We start from the raw sequence: 16,485 nt of genomic DNA, 5'->3' as shown, positions 1-16,485 counted from the left end.
GCAGGCAGATCACGAGGTCAGGAGATCGAGACCATCCTGGATAACATGGTGAAACCCTGTCTCTACTAAAAAAAAAAAAAAAAAAAAATTAGCGGGGCATGGTGGCGGGGGCCTCTAATCCCAGTTACTCAGGAGGCTGAGGCAGGAGAATCGCTTGAACTCAGGAGGCGGAGGTTCCAGTGAGCTGAGATGGCGCCACTGAACTCCAGCCTGGGCAAAAGAGGGAGACTCTGCCTTAAAACAAAACAAAAACAGAAAAGAGAGATTTCACATAAAAATCTACGTTTCTGGCTTCTCTTGCTGGAAAATTAAAAGAAAGCTACAGACACCATGACTCTCGGCTGTGCAGGTCACATCCGTCCAGCTGTGGTGTCCAGTTGCCCAGCTCCCCACCACTCCTCTTTGTCTCATGCTGACCCGCTGGCCTTGCGGGCACTCTCGTGTGCCACCCTGCCTTCTCTAGTCCGGCCTGGCTGGCTCCCCTCCTACCCCAACCACTCCAGCCCTGCACAGCGCCGCGGAGTCTCCGCCAAGCCCGTTCTACCCAGGCAGGCAGGGAGGCAGGTCCGGCCGAGCACAGGGCGCCAGGGAGCGACTGTTGACCCAGCCGTGGGCAAACAAGGCGGTCAATTATTAACCGGCCGCGCGGCAGGCACCAGGAAACCCGAGCCCGCGGCGCAAGCCGAGCCGGCCCGACGGGAGGCGCCAGGCCAGGGAGCCGCGCGGCCCTTGCAGCCGCCGCGGCTCGGACCATGGAGGCAGGAGCTGGAGGGGCAGGTGGCGGAGGGGCAGGTGCTGGCGGGACAGGTACTGGCGGTGCAGGTGCTGGCGGAGCGGGTGCTGGAGGGGGTGTAAGGGGTAGATACCAGAGGGGCGGCTACTGGAGGGGCAGGTGCTCGTGGGGCCGGTGCTGGAGGGGGTTTAGGGGGTAGATATCTGCGGGCCACGTTCTGGAGGGTCAGGGATCGGTGGGGCCGGCACAGGCCAGGGGCTGTGGTGCCCCGGAGGCCTGTGTCAGCAAGATGGGGGAGAATGCCCGGCCCAGGACACCCCATCTGGAGCCAGGGTGGGGAGGGCCAGGAAGCTGCTGTGGAAAGTTCGGGAGCTCTGGGGGTGCCCCTGCGGGCAAGCCAGGGAGGGGGCCGCGGCGGTTCATTCTCTGCGCATTTTGCCCCCTCCCGCCCCGTGTCCCGCCTCTGGCGGCTCCGCTCACCGCCCCGGCCAGGCTGAAGTCCTTGCAGCAGGGGACGGGGCGACCCTGGCCAGGGCGGGGTGGAGACAGAGCCTGCAGTGGGGAGCACGACCCAGGAAGAGACCCCACGGGCTAGTTCGGGGATGGAGAGCTGGAGACAGGGACCGAGAGAGGTGGGGTGGGGGCAGAGCTGGAGACAGGCGCGGACGCGGGTGGGATCCGGCCAAGGCTGCGACCAACTCGACGTCGCCCACCCCGAGGCGCCAGGCGCTGGAAGGGGCGGGGGGCAGGGAACCCAGACCTCGTCCTTGCCCTGGGGAGTCTCTGGCTGGCAGGAGGCAGTGGTGCGGTGGCAGTGGGACCCCTGCAGAGTCTCGCGCACTCCCCGCCCCCGCATCCCCCAGCGTGGCTGATCTCGAGAGCCAGGGGATGGGGGGCACCCAGTCCCATCTGCAAGCAGCTCCGGGAGATGCTGGAGCACTGACCCCTCCCCCCTCGCCCCGCCCTCCAGGACTCTCCCCAGACCTTCAAGCACTTGCCCCGCGGGGAGCCCGGACCCCCCTTCCCAGCTGGAATGCCTGGCGGAGGCTCCTGTGTCAAGAGCCTGAGAACCTGAGAACCCACCCGAGGCCCCCGCCAGGCAGCGCCGCCAGCAGATTTATTTACTCTGGGGCCCTATCTCCGCGCCATCGGGCCAGGTATTTGCCCTGGCGGGATCCAGGGAAACTGCGGTTTTTGTTATGATAGCTGGGGCAGGGACAGCATCCTGGAGAGACCTGTTTAGAGTGGAGAGCTGACTCGCTGAGACCCACGTTTCCTGCTGGGAGCCTCGGTTCCCTCATTAGTAAAATGGGGAGCACAAAAACAAAAGCGCGCCGGAGATGACCCGGGTTACGGAAGGAAAACCTCTCAGAGCAGAGCCTGGCCTCATGTTCGTCTATTTTTTTTTCTTTTTTTTGAGACTGAGTCTCGCTCTATTGCCCAGGCTGGAGTGCAGTGGCACAATCTCGGCTCACTGCAGCCTCCTTCTCCCAGGTTCAAGGGATTCTCCCTCCCAAGTAGCTAGGATTACAGGCGCCCAATGTCAGGCCTCTGAGCCCAAGCTAAGCCATCATATCCCCTGTGACCTGCACCTACACATCCAGATGGCCGGTTCCTGCCTTAACTGATGACATTCCACCACAAAAGAAGTGAAAATGGCCTGTTCCTGCCTTAACTGATGACGTTACCTTGTGAAATTCCTTTTCCTGGCTCATCCTGGCTCAAAAGCTCCCTCACTGAGCACCTTGTGACCCCCCACCCCCACCCCTGCCCGCCAGAGAACAACCCCCTTTGACTGTAATTTTCCTTTACCTACGCAAATCCTATAAACGGCCCCACCCCTATCTCCCTTCGCCGACTCTTTTCGGACTCGGCCCGTCTGCCCCAGGTGATTAAAGAGCTTTATTGCTCACACAAAGCCTGTTTGGTGGTCTCTTCACACGGACGCGAGTGAAATTTGGCGCCGTGACTCGGATCGGGGGACCTCCCTTGGGAGATCAATCCCCTGTCCTCCTGCTCTTTGCTCCGTGAGAAAGATCCACCTACGACCTCTCGAGTCCTCAGACCAACCAGCCCAAGAAACATCTCACCAATTTTAAGAGTAAGCAGCCTCTCTTTACTCTCTTCTCCAACTTCTCTCACTATCCCTCAACCTCGTTCTCCTTTCAATCTTGGCACCACACTTCAATCTCTCCCTTCTCTTAATTTCAGTTCCTTTCCTTTTCTGGTAGAGACAAAGGAGATGCGTTTTATCCGTGGACCCAAAACTCTGGCACCCAAAACCCACGGACTCGGGAAGACAGTCTTCCCTTGGTGTTTAATCATTGCAGGGATGCCTGCCTGATTATTCACCCACAATCCATTGGTATCTGATCTCCACGGGGATGCCTGCCTTGGTCATTCACCCACATTCCCTTGGTGGCAAGTCAATTGTGGGGATGCCTGCTTTGGCTGCTCACCCACATTGCAGCCAGGGCTGCTCACTCAACCCATTCTCTCCGTGTCTCTACCCTCTCTTCTCTCCACTTTCCTGGGGGGCAAGCACCCCCCACCCCTTCTCCACTTTCCTGGGGGGCAAGCATCCCATACCCCTTCTCTCCATGTCTCTACCCTTCTCTTTAAACTTGCCTCCTTCCCTATGGGCAACCTTCCACCCTCTATTCCTCCCTCTTCTCCCTTGGCCTGTGTTCTCAAGAACTTAAAACCTTTTTAACTCTCACCTGACCTAAAATCTAAGTGTCTTATTTTCTTCTGCAACACCGCTTGACCCCAATACAAACTCGACAATTGTTCCAAATAGCCAGAAAATGGCACTTTCGATTTTTCCATCCTACAAGATCTAGATAATTCTTGTCGTAAAATGGGCAACTGGTCTGAGGTCCCTGACGTCCAGGCATTCTTTACACATCGGTCCCTCCCTAGTCTCTGTTCCCAATGCAACTTGTCCCAAATCTTCCTTCTTTCCCTCCTGCCTGTCCCCTCAGTCCCAACCCCAAGCATCGCTGAGTCCTTTGAATCTTCCTTTTCTACAGACCCATCTGACCTCTCCCCTCCTCCCCAGGCTGCTCCGCGCCAGGCTGAGCCAGGTCCAAATTCTTCCTCAGCCTCCATTCCCCCACCCTATAATCCTTTTATCACCTCCCCTCCTCACACCTGGTCCGGCTTATAGTTTCATTCCGCAACTAGCCCTCCCCCACCTGCCCAGCAATTCCCTCTTAAAAAGGTGGCTGAAGCTAAAGGCATAGTCAAGGTTAATGCTCCTTTTTCTTTATCCGACCTCTCCCAAATCAGTTAGCGTTTAGGCTCTTTTTCATCAAATATGAAAAACTCAGCCCAGTTAATGGCTATTTGGCAGCAACCCTGAGAAGCTTTACAGCCCTAGACCCTAAAAGGTCAAAAGGCCGTCTTATTCTCAATATACATTTTATTACCCAATCTGCTCCCGACATTAAATAAACCCCCAAAAATTAAATTCCGGCCCTCAAATCCCACAACAGGACTTAATTAGCCTTGCCTTCAAGGTGTACAATAATAGAGTAGAGGCAGCCAAGTAGCAATGTATTTCTGAGTTGCAATTCCTTGCCTCCACTGTGAGATAAACCCCAGCCACATCTCCAGCACACACAAGAACTTCAAACGCCTGAACCGCAGCTGCCAGGCATTCCTCTAGAACCTCTTCCCCCAGGAGCTTGCTACAAGTGTTGGAAATCTGGCCACTGGGCCAAGGCATGCCCCCAGCCCGGGATTCCTCCTAAGCCATGTCCCATCTGTGCGGGACCCCACTGAAAATTGGACTGTTCAACTCACCTGGCAGCCACTCCCAGAGCCCCTGGAACTCTGGCCCAAGGCTCTCTCACTGACTCCTTCCCACATCTTCTCGGCTTAGTGGCTGAAGACTGACGCTGCCCAATCGCCTCAGAAGCCCCCTAGACCATCACGGATGCTGAGCTTTGGGTAACTCTCACAGTGGAGGGTAAGTCCGTCCCCTTCTTAATCAATACGAAGGCTACCCACTCCACATTACCTTCTTTTCAAGGGCCTGTTTCCCTTGCCTCCATAACTGTTGTAGGTATTGACGGCCAGGCTTCTAAACCTCTTAAAACTCCCCAACTCTGGTGCCAACTTGGACAACATTCTTTTATGCACTCTTTTTTAGTTATCCCCACGTGCCCAGTTCCCTTATTAGGCCGAGACATTTTAACCAAATTATCTGCATTTCAACTAAATTATCTGCTTCCCTGACTATTCCTGGACTACAACCACATCTCATTGCTGCCCTTCTTCCCAACCCAAAGCCTCCTTTGCGTCTCCCTCTTGTATCTCCCCACCTTAATCCACAAGTATATCATGCACCCTTTACCATCCTATTAAAACTTAATCACCCTTACCTGCTCAATGCCAATATCCCATCCCACAGCACGCTTTAAAAGGATTAAAGCCTGTGATCACTCGCCTGTTACAGCATGGGCTTCTAAAGCCTATAAACTCCCCCTACAATTCCCCCATTTTACCTGTCCAAAAACCAGGCAAGCCTTACAGGCTAGTTCAGGATCTGCAACTTATCAGTCAAATTGTTTTGCCTATCCACCCCGTGATGCCAAACCCATATACTCTCCTATCCTCAATACCTCCCTCCACAACCCATTATTCTGTTCTGGATCTCAAACATGCTTTCTTTACTATTCATTTGCACCCTTCATCCCAGCCTCTCTTCGCTTTCACTTGGACTGACCCTGACACCCATCAGGCTTAGCAAATTACCTGGGCTGTACTGCCATAAGGCTTCACAGACAGCCCCCATTACTTCAGTCAAGCCCAAATTTCTTCCTTATCTGTTACCTATCTCGGCAAAATTCTCATGAAAACACATGTGCTCTTCCTGCTGATCGTGTCCGGCTAATCTCCCAAACCCCAATCCCTTCTACAAAACAACAACTCCTTTCCTTCCTAGGCATGGTTAGTGCAGTCAGAATTCTTATACAAGAGTCGGGACTGCGCCCTGTAGCCTTTCTGTCCAAACAACTTGACCTTACTGTTTTAGCCTATCCCTCATGTCTGCGTGCAGCAGCTGCCACTGCTTTAATACTTTTAGAGGCCCTCAAAATCACAAACTATGCTCAACTCACTCTCTAATCTTTTCTGGCAGGGCTATGCTGAACCTCCTTGGGCACTCTCTCATTGGATGTCCTGGGTCCTCCCAATTCTTAGTCCTTTAATACCTGTTTTTCTCCTTCTCTTATTCGGACGTTGTGTCTTCCGTTTAGTTGTGTTTTTTTTTTTTTTTTTTTTTTGAGACGGAGTCTCGCTCTGTTTCCCAGGGTGGAGTGCAGTGGTGCGATCTCAGCTCACTGCAAGCTCCCCCTCCCAGGTTCATGCCATTCTCCTGCCTCAGCCTCCTGAGTAGCTGGGACTACAGGCGCCCGCCACCACGCCCGGCTAATTTTTTATATTTTTAGTAGTGACAGGGTTACACCATGTTAGCCAGGATGGTCGTGATCTCCTGACTTCGTGATCCGCCCGCCTCGGCCTCCCAAAGTGCTGGGATTACAGGCGTGAGCCACTGCGCCCGGCCTGCGTTTAGTTTTTCAATTTCTACAAAACTGCATCCAGGCCATCACCAATCATTCTATACGACAAATGCTCCTTCTAACAACCGCACAATATCGCCTCTTACCACAAAATCTTCCTTCAGCTTAATCTCTCCCACTCTAGGTTCCCACGCCGCCCCTAATCTCGCTTGAAGCAGCCCTGAGAAACATCGCCCATTATCTCTTCATACCACCCCCAAAAAATTTTCGCCGCCCCAACACTTCAACATTATTTTGTTTTCTTTTTTTCTTTTGAGACAGAGTCTCGCTCTGTCGCCCAGGCTCGCCCAGGCTGGAGTGCAGTGGCGCGGTCTCGGCTCACTGCAAGCTCCACCTCCCGGGTTCACGCCATTCTCCTGCCTCAGCCTCCCGAGTAGCTGGGACTACAGGCGCCCGCCAACACGCTCGGCTAATTTTTTGTATTTTTAGTAGAGACAGGGTTTCACCGTGTTAGCCAGGATGGTCTCGATCTCCTGACCTCGTGATCCGCCCGCCTCGGCCTCCCAAAGTGCTGGGATTACAGGCTTGAGCCACTGCGCCTGGCCTGTTTTCTTTTTTTAATTAATATAAGAAGACAGGAATGTCAGCCCTCTGAGACAAAGCTAAGCCATCATATCCCCTGTGACCTGCACGTACATAACCAGATAGCCGGTTCCTGCCTTAACTGATGATATTCCACCACAAAAAAGTGAAAATGGCCTGTTCCTGCCTTAACTGATGACATTACCTTGTGAAATTCCTTTTCCTGGCTCAAAAGCTCCCCCACTGAGCACCTTGTGACCCCCACCCCTGCCTGCCAGAGAACAACCCCCTTTGACTGTAATTTTGCTTTACCTATGCAAATCCTATAAAACGGCCCCACACTTATCTCCCTTTGCTGACTCTCTTTTTGGACTCAGCCCGCCTGCACCCAGGTGATTAAAAAGCTTTATTGCTCACAGAAAGCTTGTTTGGTGGTCTCTTCACACGGACACGAGTGAAACCCGCCACCACACCTGACTAATTTTTGTATTTTTAGTAGAGACGAGATGTCACTGTGTTGGCCAGGCTGGTCTGGAACTCCTGACCTCAAGTGACCCACCCACCTCGGCCTCCCAAAGTGCTGGGATTACAGGCATGAGCCACCGCACCCAGCCATGTTCGCCTCTCTAAAAATGATTATTATTGTGATTTATCTTCACTTTACAGATGAGGAAATGGAGGCATGGAAAGTTTGTCACATGCCACTTCTCCCTTTTGGGGAGGACAAGGTCTCACTCTGTAGCCCAGGCTAGAGTGCAGTGTTTCAATCACAGCTCACTGCACCCTCCTGTGAGGAGGCCACAGCGTCTGGCCAAGCATGTTTACCTTGACCTCATGGAGCACAGTTGTAATGGCTGCTTTTTCTGAAAATTCCAGTATCGGGTCCTCTCAGGGTTGGCATCTGCTGAGCGTCTTTTCCTTTGAGCATTGGCCACTGTATGGCGAACGATCTTGGATTGTGTCCTGGACATTGTGAATAGTATGTTGTGTAGATTCTTAGTCCTGTTACAATTCCCCGGAGAAGGCGGGTTTGTTTGGTTTCAGGAGGCAGTCAGCCTGCTCAGTTTCAGGTCAGAAATTCTGTTTCATCTTCTATGAGTGGCATTTCCAAACTTGGGTCAGTTTTCAGAGTTTTTGTTAGGCTGGTCTGGGTTTGTCTCCTGCACATGCAGTTCAGGGGGAGCCCAAGACTTGTGTGAATTCATTCTTGGGAGTCCAACCATCCCAGTTTGTTTGGGACTAAGGAGTTTCCCAGGATGTGAGACTCTCAGCAGTAAATCCGAGAAAGTCCTGGGCAGACAGTGGTATGGTGGTCACCCCAGGTCACCCACGTAATCAGGGACCCCCTTTCTCCAGCTCTGTCTCTTCTAGGTCTGCCTCCATCTTCCCACTCTGCAGAGAGTGGGGAGCCCTTTCCTTTCGTGGTCCGTCTGGTCCGAATGCCAGGGTTTCTACTGGACTTCTAGTCTCCTGTTCTGCTGCTCCAGTGCGGGTCCGGCGCTGGTGCTCTGAGCTGCAAGGGCAATGAGAGGGGAAAAGCAGGAAACTCACCCCCTCAAAGTCCATTTCTCTAAGTTTTTTGTTTTGTTTTGTTTTGTTTTTTGAGATGCAGTCTCACTGTTGCCCAGGCTGGAGTGCAGTGGCGCAATCTCGGCTTACTGCAACCTCTGCCTCCTAGGTTCAAGCAATTCTCTTGCCTCAGCCTCCTGAATAGCTGAGATTACAGGCACCTGCCACCACGCCCAGCTAATTTTTTTGTATTTTTAATAGAGAGATGGGGTTCCCCCATATTGGCCAGGCTGGTCTCAAACTCCTGACCTCAATTGATCTGCTTACCTTGGCCTCCCAGGCATGAGCCACCGTGCCTGGCTCATTTCTCTAAGGATTTTTTTTTTTTTTTTTTTTTTTCTTTTTTGAGACAGAGTCTCACTCTGTAGCCCAAGCTGTAGTGCAGTGGTGCCATCTCGGCTCACTGCAACCTCCACCTCTGGGGCTTGAGCAATTCCCCTGCCTCGGCCTCCCAAGTAGCTGGGACTAGATGCATGCGCCACCACACCTGGTTAATTTTTTTTTTTTTTTTGTATTTTTAGCAGAGACGGGGTTTCATCATGTTGCCCTGGGTGGTCTCAAACTCCTGAGCTCAGACGATCCACCTGCCTCAGCCTCCCAAAGTGCTGGGATTATAGGCGTGAGCCACGGCACCTGGCCATTCTCTAAGTTTTGACTCCACTCCACAACCTGCCTGCCTTTGTTTGTCTTTCAGTGACCTCAGATGGTTCCTTTTTGTATTTTGACTAGACTTTTCAGTTATCATCAGCTGGAGAGACAGGCTTTTAAAAAATGGTGCTAAATACGTATAACATACAATTTACCATTTGAACCACTTCTAAGTGTGCGATTCAGTGGCATTAAGAACACTCACATTGTTGTGCAGGCATCACCACCATCCATCTCTGGAACGCTTTTCAATCTTCCCAAACAGAAACTCGACACCCATGAAACACTAACTCCCCAGCCCCAGCCCCTGTTAACCTGGAGAGAAAAGTTTTTAAAACTTCTGCTTACAAAATGTCCCATTGTGCAAAGCAAGTCACATGGTCAAGCCCAGATCCAAGGGGTGGATAAACAGAGGGAACATCACAGGTAAAGGTGTGGAGGTATAAACAGCATGGCAAGTGTATGGGGTGCGGGGGCCATGAGTGAGCCCCTGGCTGCTGGGAGGGGGTTGAGGCAGGACGCGCCCAGGGGCTCAGCATTCCCTGCCATTGGGATTGCTCTGGCAAGGATTCCTGCCTCCACCCGTGGGGGACTTCAGGAAGGGTTCACCCACCCCCACTGAGATGTCTGTGTGATGTCTGTTTCACTCATCCCTCTGCCTTCTATAACCCTTAAGGACACTTAGGAAATGGACCTCCAAAGCCAGACCCCCGGCTCTGGGCTGCCCACTTCTGCTGTGAGGCCTGAATGCCCACCTAGGTCAGGGGAGCCCACTCTGCGATTCTCTTCCAGGGCCTTCCTTGTACCCTTGCCTGAGGCCCTCTGGTGCTCAGCTGGTCGGGATGCTCTCAGGAGGTGCAGAGGACCTTAAGAATTTGTTGGGACCTGACCAGGCACTACCAGGACCTATCTTTGGGTGCTGAAGGCCAGGGCCTGGGTCGGGAGCAAGGCAGCTGGGCAGCCATGAGGCTCTGAGCCCTGGCTTCAAGCTGCTGGGCCCTGTATGTTCTGGTGTCCATTCTCTCGGTGCCTCAGTGTGCATATGGCCCTTAGTGACCTCCTGGCTTCACCATGTTACTCTAGCTACAGTTTGGCAGCTCTTGGGCACCTCACCCCTCCCCTACAACTCCAAGCCAAGAATCTAATTGGTTCAGCTCATCTCCTCAGGTAGGCTCCCCCTTCATTGGAGGTGTATCTCAAGATAGCCAATCAGGGGCTTCCCTGGGTTGATTCTCCTTTTCTGGTCCAATTAACTTTGCATAAAGGCCTTAGTTAGGGCCGAAACTACCTCCCAATAGAGGCCATCTGCCAAGGAAAGGGGGTGGGGCAGCGCATGGAGGGGCGGAGTCGGCAGCCTGGGTTCTCACCTAGATGGGTGGCTCAGTCTGTGTGACTCCACCAAGGCAGGTAGCCCCTCTGGGCCTGTTTTCTAGTCCCTTTGCGTCAAGATCCTATGAGGCCCAGCTGCAGAGGGCTGGGAGCTTGGTTCGTGGGAACTTCGCGACCAGCAACGTCCCACCTAGCCCGGCGGCCTCTTGCTCACGACGGCTGCCATTTCCTTCTAGGGTCCAACACGAAAGGCGGCGGCAGCCCCGTCACCCCCGAGGACCCCCGGAGCCCCGCGAAGCCCTCCACCCCCGAGGATCCCCAGATGCCCGTGCAGCCCGCGCTCCCGCAGCTCCCGCGCCGCCCGCGGACCCTGGACGAGGACGGGGCGCCCAGCCAGGACGGGGCCTCGGGGGGCAGTGAGCCCGCCCTAGAGGACGCCCCGGCCCAGGCGGCGGGCGAGGCCGGGCCGGTTTCCAAGGCGGTGGCCGGCGGCGCCCCACACATCGGCTTCGTTGGGGAGCCCCCGCCCTACGCGCCGCCGGACCCCAAGGCCGCGCCGCTGCTGTACCCGCCTTTCCCGCAGGTGCCTGTGGTTCTGCAGCCCGCGCCGTCTGCACTCTTTCCGCCGCCCGCCCAGCTCTACCCGGCCGCGCCCACGCCGCCCGCGCTCTTCTCGCCGCCCGCCGGGGCCGCCTTCCCCTTCCCCGTGGTGAGTGGCCGCCGCCCTGGGCGCGCTCCCTTCCGTGCTGTCTGCGCGTGGTCGGGGGCGCCCGTGCGGAGGCCGAGAGGTCACTTCTGTCCTTGCAGAGGAGGAAGCGCCACCTTGGCCTGGGGGCGGGCGAGTCCGGGAGGCTCCCTGGAGGTGGAGGCATTTGAGCGGGGTTTTGGAGGATGAATAGGAGGGCTAAGGCAAAGAGAACGACGGGCACCCTGGACAGAAGGCACCGCACAGGCGTGGAGGGGCCGAGACTGGGCCACCTGGGGATGGTGGAGGCTTGTTTGGCTTGGTAGGGAGGGGAGGATGGTGGGACCTGTGGTGAGGGACCCCAGAAACTTTGGGCAGGAGGTGACTTGATTAGATTTTCTTTAAAAACAAAACACTCCCGGCACGGTGCCTCATACCTGTAATCCCAGCACTTCGGGAGGCCAAGACAGGCAGATGGCTTGGGCTTAGGAGTTCCAGACCAGCCTAGGCAACATAGTGAGCCCTCATCTCTACTAAACGTAAAAAGATTAGCCGGGCATGGTGGTGCGCGCCTGTAGCCCCAGCTATTCTTGAGGCTAGGCAGGAGGATTGCTTGAGCCAGGGAGGTTGAGGCTGCAGTGAGCTGAGATCACACCATTGCACTCCGGGCTGAGTGACAGAGCAAGCTTCTGCCTCCAAAATAAAAATAAAAATAAAAACAAACAAAAACCCTGGGCTGCCTGTGGGGGAAAGATTGGAGGTCCCCCAGGGAGGGGTGGCGAGCCCAGTGAGGACGATAGAGGTCTCACAGAGGCTGGAGCCTGGACTGAGCCAATGGTAGAGGGCAGGACTGAGGGCTCAGCAGGGCTGAGTGGCCAGGGGTGCAAGAGGGAGAGGGCAGAAGGGCACCCTGACCCAACCCCTCCGTGAACTGCAGCCTCAATGGGTGGGGACTTGGGGGACTGAGTGAGAGAACTTGCATGGCCTGGCTGGGCTTCTCACTCACTCTGTTGTCCAGAGGCTGGGCCAGCTCCCTCACCACTGTGGCTCTGCCCCCACAGTACAATGGCCCGATGGCTGGCATGCCAGGCCCTGCCACGGTCGAGCACAGGCCCCTGCCAAAGGACTACATGATGGAGTCAGTGCTGGTGACCCTCTTCTGCTGTCTGCTCACCGGCCTCATCGCCATCGTCTACTCCCACGAGGTAGGTGCGGGGGTGGCCCTGGGCACAGCCTTTCCTAGCACGCAGTCACTGGTGCCCCACTGGGTCCACAGAGCCCCTCTTCCAGCAACACGGTCTCTGGTGTCTCTCTCTCTGGAGGGGGGTGGGAATTGGGAAGTCAGAGCCCAGTTGTTTGTGGGGTCCTTGCCCCTCCTGTCTCTGCCCCCAACTACTCAAAATGTGCTGTGGAATGTTTGGCCAAAACAATTCACGGTAAAGGTGTGAATGACTGATAAAGCCCAATGTGCTGCCCATTCTAGTGGAGGCTTGTGTTTTTTTTGTTTTTTGTTTTTTTGAGACGGAGTCTCGCTCTCTTCCCCCAGGTTGGAGTGCAGTGGTGCGATATCAGCTCACTGCAAGCTCCGCCTCCCGGGTTCACGCCATTCTCCTGCCTCAGCCTCCTGTGTAGCTGGGACTACAGGCGCCCGCCACCACACCCGGCTAATATTTTGTATTTTTAGTAGAAACGGGGTTTCACCGTGTTAGCCAAGATGGTCTCGATCTCCTGACCTCGTGATCCGCCCGTCTCGGCCTCCCAAAGTGCTGGGATTACAGGCGTGAGCCACCGCACCCAGCCAAGGCTTGTGTTTTAAAGGGGGTACAATCTGCTCATTCATTCCTATGCTCATTTCATCTATCCATCCACTCCATCTCTCTAGCTACGCATCTATTCACCCACCCGTTTATCCATCCACCCACCCATCCACCCTCTCTCTCTCTTTTTTTTCTTTTCTTTTTTTTGATACAGTCTTGCTCTGTTGCCAGGCTGGAGTGCAATGGCATGATCTCAGCTCACTGCAACCTCCACCCTCCAGGTTCAAGCGATTCTCCTGCCTCAGCCTCCCGAGTAGCTGGGATTACATGCGCCCACCACCATGCCTGGCTAATTTTTTGTATTTTTAGTAGAGATGGGGTTTCGCCATGTTGGCCAGGCTGGTCTCAAATTCCTGACCTCAGGTGATCCACCTACCTCGGCCTCCCAAAGTGCTGGGATTACAGGCATGAACCACCGTGCCTGGCCCATCCACCATCTCTCTAGCCTCCATCCATCCATCATCCATCCATCATCCATCTACTATCCATCTACCATCTTCCATCCACTCACCCCACTATTCATCCATCTGCTTACTCACCCACCCACCAATCCCTACCCATCCATCCATCCATCCATCCATCCCTCTATTCATCCATCCATACACCCGCCTACCACCCATCATCTCTCTACTCTCCATCCATCCATCCATCCATCCATCCATCCATCCATCCATCCAACCATCCACCCACCCCACCCATCCCTCTATCCATTCATCTATTTATTAGGCCCTTGGGATTCAAAGATGCCAATGTGATGACACTCTAATAGAGACAGAAGCAGGGCTGGGCGTGGTGGCTCACAACTGTAATCCCAGCATTTTGGGAGGCCCAGGTGTGTGGATCACCTGAGGTCAGGAGTTCGAGATCAGCCTGACCAATATGGTGAAACCCCGTCTCTACTAAAAATACAAAAATCAGCCGGGCATGGAGGCGGGCACCTTAGTCCCAGCTACTCAGGAGGCTGAGACAGGAGAATCACTTGAACCCAGCAGGCAGAGGCTGCAGTGAGCTGAGATCACACCACTGCACTCCGGCCTGTGAGACGGAGCAAGACTCTGTCTCAAGAAAAAAACAAAAGCAGGCAAGCCTCTGGGGTCCTATGCTCAAGGCTGACCTGGACTCAGCCCTGGCTTGACTCTGCTATTCAAGCCCCCAGCCATAAGCAGAAGGCAGCTCTCAGGACAACTTGGAGGTGGGACTTGAGAGGCTGCTACCTGCTCGTGAATTCTGGCTCCACCATTAGTGTTGTGCCCCCGGATAGGTCATTTAACTTCTCTGAGCCTTTGTTTCCACTCTGCAAAGTGGGGTCAGCTTCAGGCTGCTGCGAGGATGGTAGAGGTTGAAGCTGAGGGCATCTGTCAGTGCTGAGCGTGACAAGCGCCCCGATGGCTGGTGGCCGCCGCTGCCATCACTCCTGCCCCCTTTCGAGCTGTGGGCCTGGCAGGTCCCTGATCTTTTCAGAGTGTCAGTTTCTCAGTTTGTGGAACTGGGCCTAGCCCGCAATCGCACTGGGAGGGAGTGGGGGCTCCCTGTTCACTCCCACCGCCCCCTCCTGCCCTGTCTCGTTGCAGACCCGCGCAGCCGTGGGCAGGGGTGATCTGGCCCAGGCCGAGGAGGCCTCGCGGAAGGCCCGCTCGCTGGTGCTCTTCAGCCTGCTCTTCGGGGTCTTCGTGTGTACCAGCTGGGTCATCTACGTGGTGGTGGCACTCTACCTTCCCTGAGGCTGTGGCTCCTGCGGGGATGCCGGATGCCGGGATATCCAGGGATAACTGGCCGGGCCAGACCCTTTCTTTGGACTCAGATCCCTGCCGGTGGCCAGCTCTTGCCTGCAGAGGGAATCTGGGGGCCAGAAGAGGGCAGGCTTGGCAACACTCAACTGCCTTGTGGCTGGGCCTCAGCTTCCTCAGCCTCCACAGGTGGCCCACTGGAGCCTCAGTGAGTGTCCTAATCCAAGGTGTCTCCAGAGCCCGGCTGGGCCCCAGCTGTGGGACAGGAGCCCACCAGACGCCCGTTTCCTAGGTGCCTCCTCTCAAGGCCATCCTGAGACTCCTCTTGCCTTCATCTGTGCTCTTGGGAGGCCATTGTAGGGACCAAAGCCTTCACTGTCTTCAGAGCCATCTGGAAGGACACTGCAACCTCCGCCCCCCGCCCAACCTCCAGCCCAGCTGAGGTGATCAGGATGCCAGTATTACCTTTCCCTGCGGGAGACTGGAGCCTGGTGACTTCCGGCTGGTTGTTCCCCTATCCCTTCCCCATCCCAGGAGACAGGGTCCCTCATGCTGACCCTACATCCAGAAACCAGGGCCACTGTGTCTGGTCAATCAACAGAAGCAACACCCCATGCAGAGCTTCACACTGCTACTTTGGGGACACTTCCTGGCTCTCTTCCAGGGCCAATGGCAACATCTGTCCACAGCTGGGCTCCAGCGCACCCTACCCACTCCTCTCTGAGATACTGTTGGCATAGAGGCAGTGCTGGCAAGAACTACCCAATGATAGAGGATCAGCTGGGTCCTCATTTGACGAGGACCACCCTGACTGGGGAGCACTTGCACCAAGATCCCTCGGCCAGCCTGTAGAACTGTACCTATGACTCTGGCATCAGATTCCTGGCACCCCAGTCCCATTAGTTGTGGTCTCAAGAATAAACCTGCATTTTAACAAGATTCAAAACCATTGCAGAGGCCAGGCGAGATGGTTCACACCTGTAATCCCAGCAATTTGGGAGGCCGAGGTGGGTGGATCATCTGAGGTCAGGAGTTCAAGACCAACCTGGCCAACATGGCGAAGCCCTGTCTACTAAAAACACAAAAATTAGCTGAGCGTGGTGGCAGGCGCCTGTAATCCTAGCTACTCAGGAGGCCGAGGCAGGAGAATTGCTTGAATCCAGGAGGCAGAGGTTGCAGTGAGCTGAGATTGTGCCACTGCACTCCAGCCTGGGTGACAGAGTGAGACTCTGCCTCAAAAACAAAAAACCATTGCAGACAGAGGAGGAAGGCGACCCCAAGCTGAGCCACACGAGATTCATAGCTCAAGCTAAATCAGTTGGTTTCAGAGCAGCCTCGGTGTGCTGCTTACAACCCTGGCACCAGGGACTGAAACAGGAGAATGGCCCAGCCCAGCCCAGTCCTTCCTCCAGAAAGCTGGAGAGGCACGCATGAGGAAGTTAAGTCATGAGCAGCCTGGAGACTCTGTGGATTTTCGTTCAGTAAGCAGGGCCCGAGGTTCTGCATCTTCCCAGTGATGCTGAAGCTGGTACTCAAACCAATAGCAAAGTGGGAAATTATCAAAACTACTAAAAGGCATTAAAACCAGGATCATGACATGGATGCCCCCTGGTGTCTCTATTATTTGACATTGTTGTGAAGTTCCAGCTAATGCAAAAAATAAAAAAGTGAAATTTGTAGTATGAAAACTAGAACAGACAAAAAATTATTACCTAGCTAGACTATCCAAGAGTCAATTAAAAACATGGAACTAGTAAGATAACTCAATAAAGTGGTTGGATAAAAAATAAATATACAAAAGCAATAGTAATAACCAGGTACACTTGGAAAAATTTAAAATTCAACTTATAATAGTGATAACAACAGT

General features: G+C 54.5%; 1 protein-coding gene across 2 annotated transcripts; it reads left to right on the top strand.

Annotated features, from left to right (window-relative positions):
• Positions 1–660: 660 nt before the first annotated feature.
• On the top strand, positions 661–16,220 carry PRRT1B (proline rich transmembrane protein 1B). 2 transcript variants are annotated; one of them, XM_055270674.1, is made up of 4 exons: positions 661–777; positions 10,626–11,098; positions 12,136–12,279; positions 14,463–16,220. In XM_055270674.1, exons 1-4 carry the CDS (start codon positions 753–755, stop codon positions 14,610–14,612), a joined length of 792 nt encoding a protein of 263 aa, XP_055126649.1. In that variant the 5' UTR covers positions 661–752; the 3' UTR covers positions 14,613–16,220. The 2 variants fall into 2 exon arrangements, with proteins under 2 accessions (XP_055126649.1, XP_055126648.1); XM_055270673.2 differs by having other exon boundaries at positions 661–792; positions 14,463–16,067.
• Positions 16,221–16,485: the final 265 nt, after the last annotated feature.

Source organism: Symphalangus syndactylus, chromosome 3 (assembly GCF_028878055.3).
Source record: "Symphalangus syndactylus isolate Jambi chromosome 3, NHGRI_mSymSyn1-v2.1_pri, whole genome shotgun sequence".
NCBI classification, from domain to species: Eukaryota; Metazoa; Chordata; class Mammalia; order Primates; family Hylobatidae; genus Symphalangus; species Symphalangus syndactylus.
The sequence above is the reverse complement of the archived record's forward strand: the minus strand, read 5'-3'. Positions and strand labels throughout refer to the sequence as shown.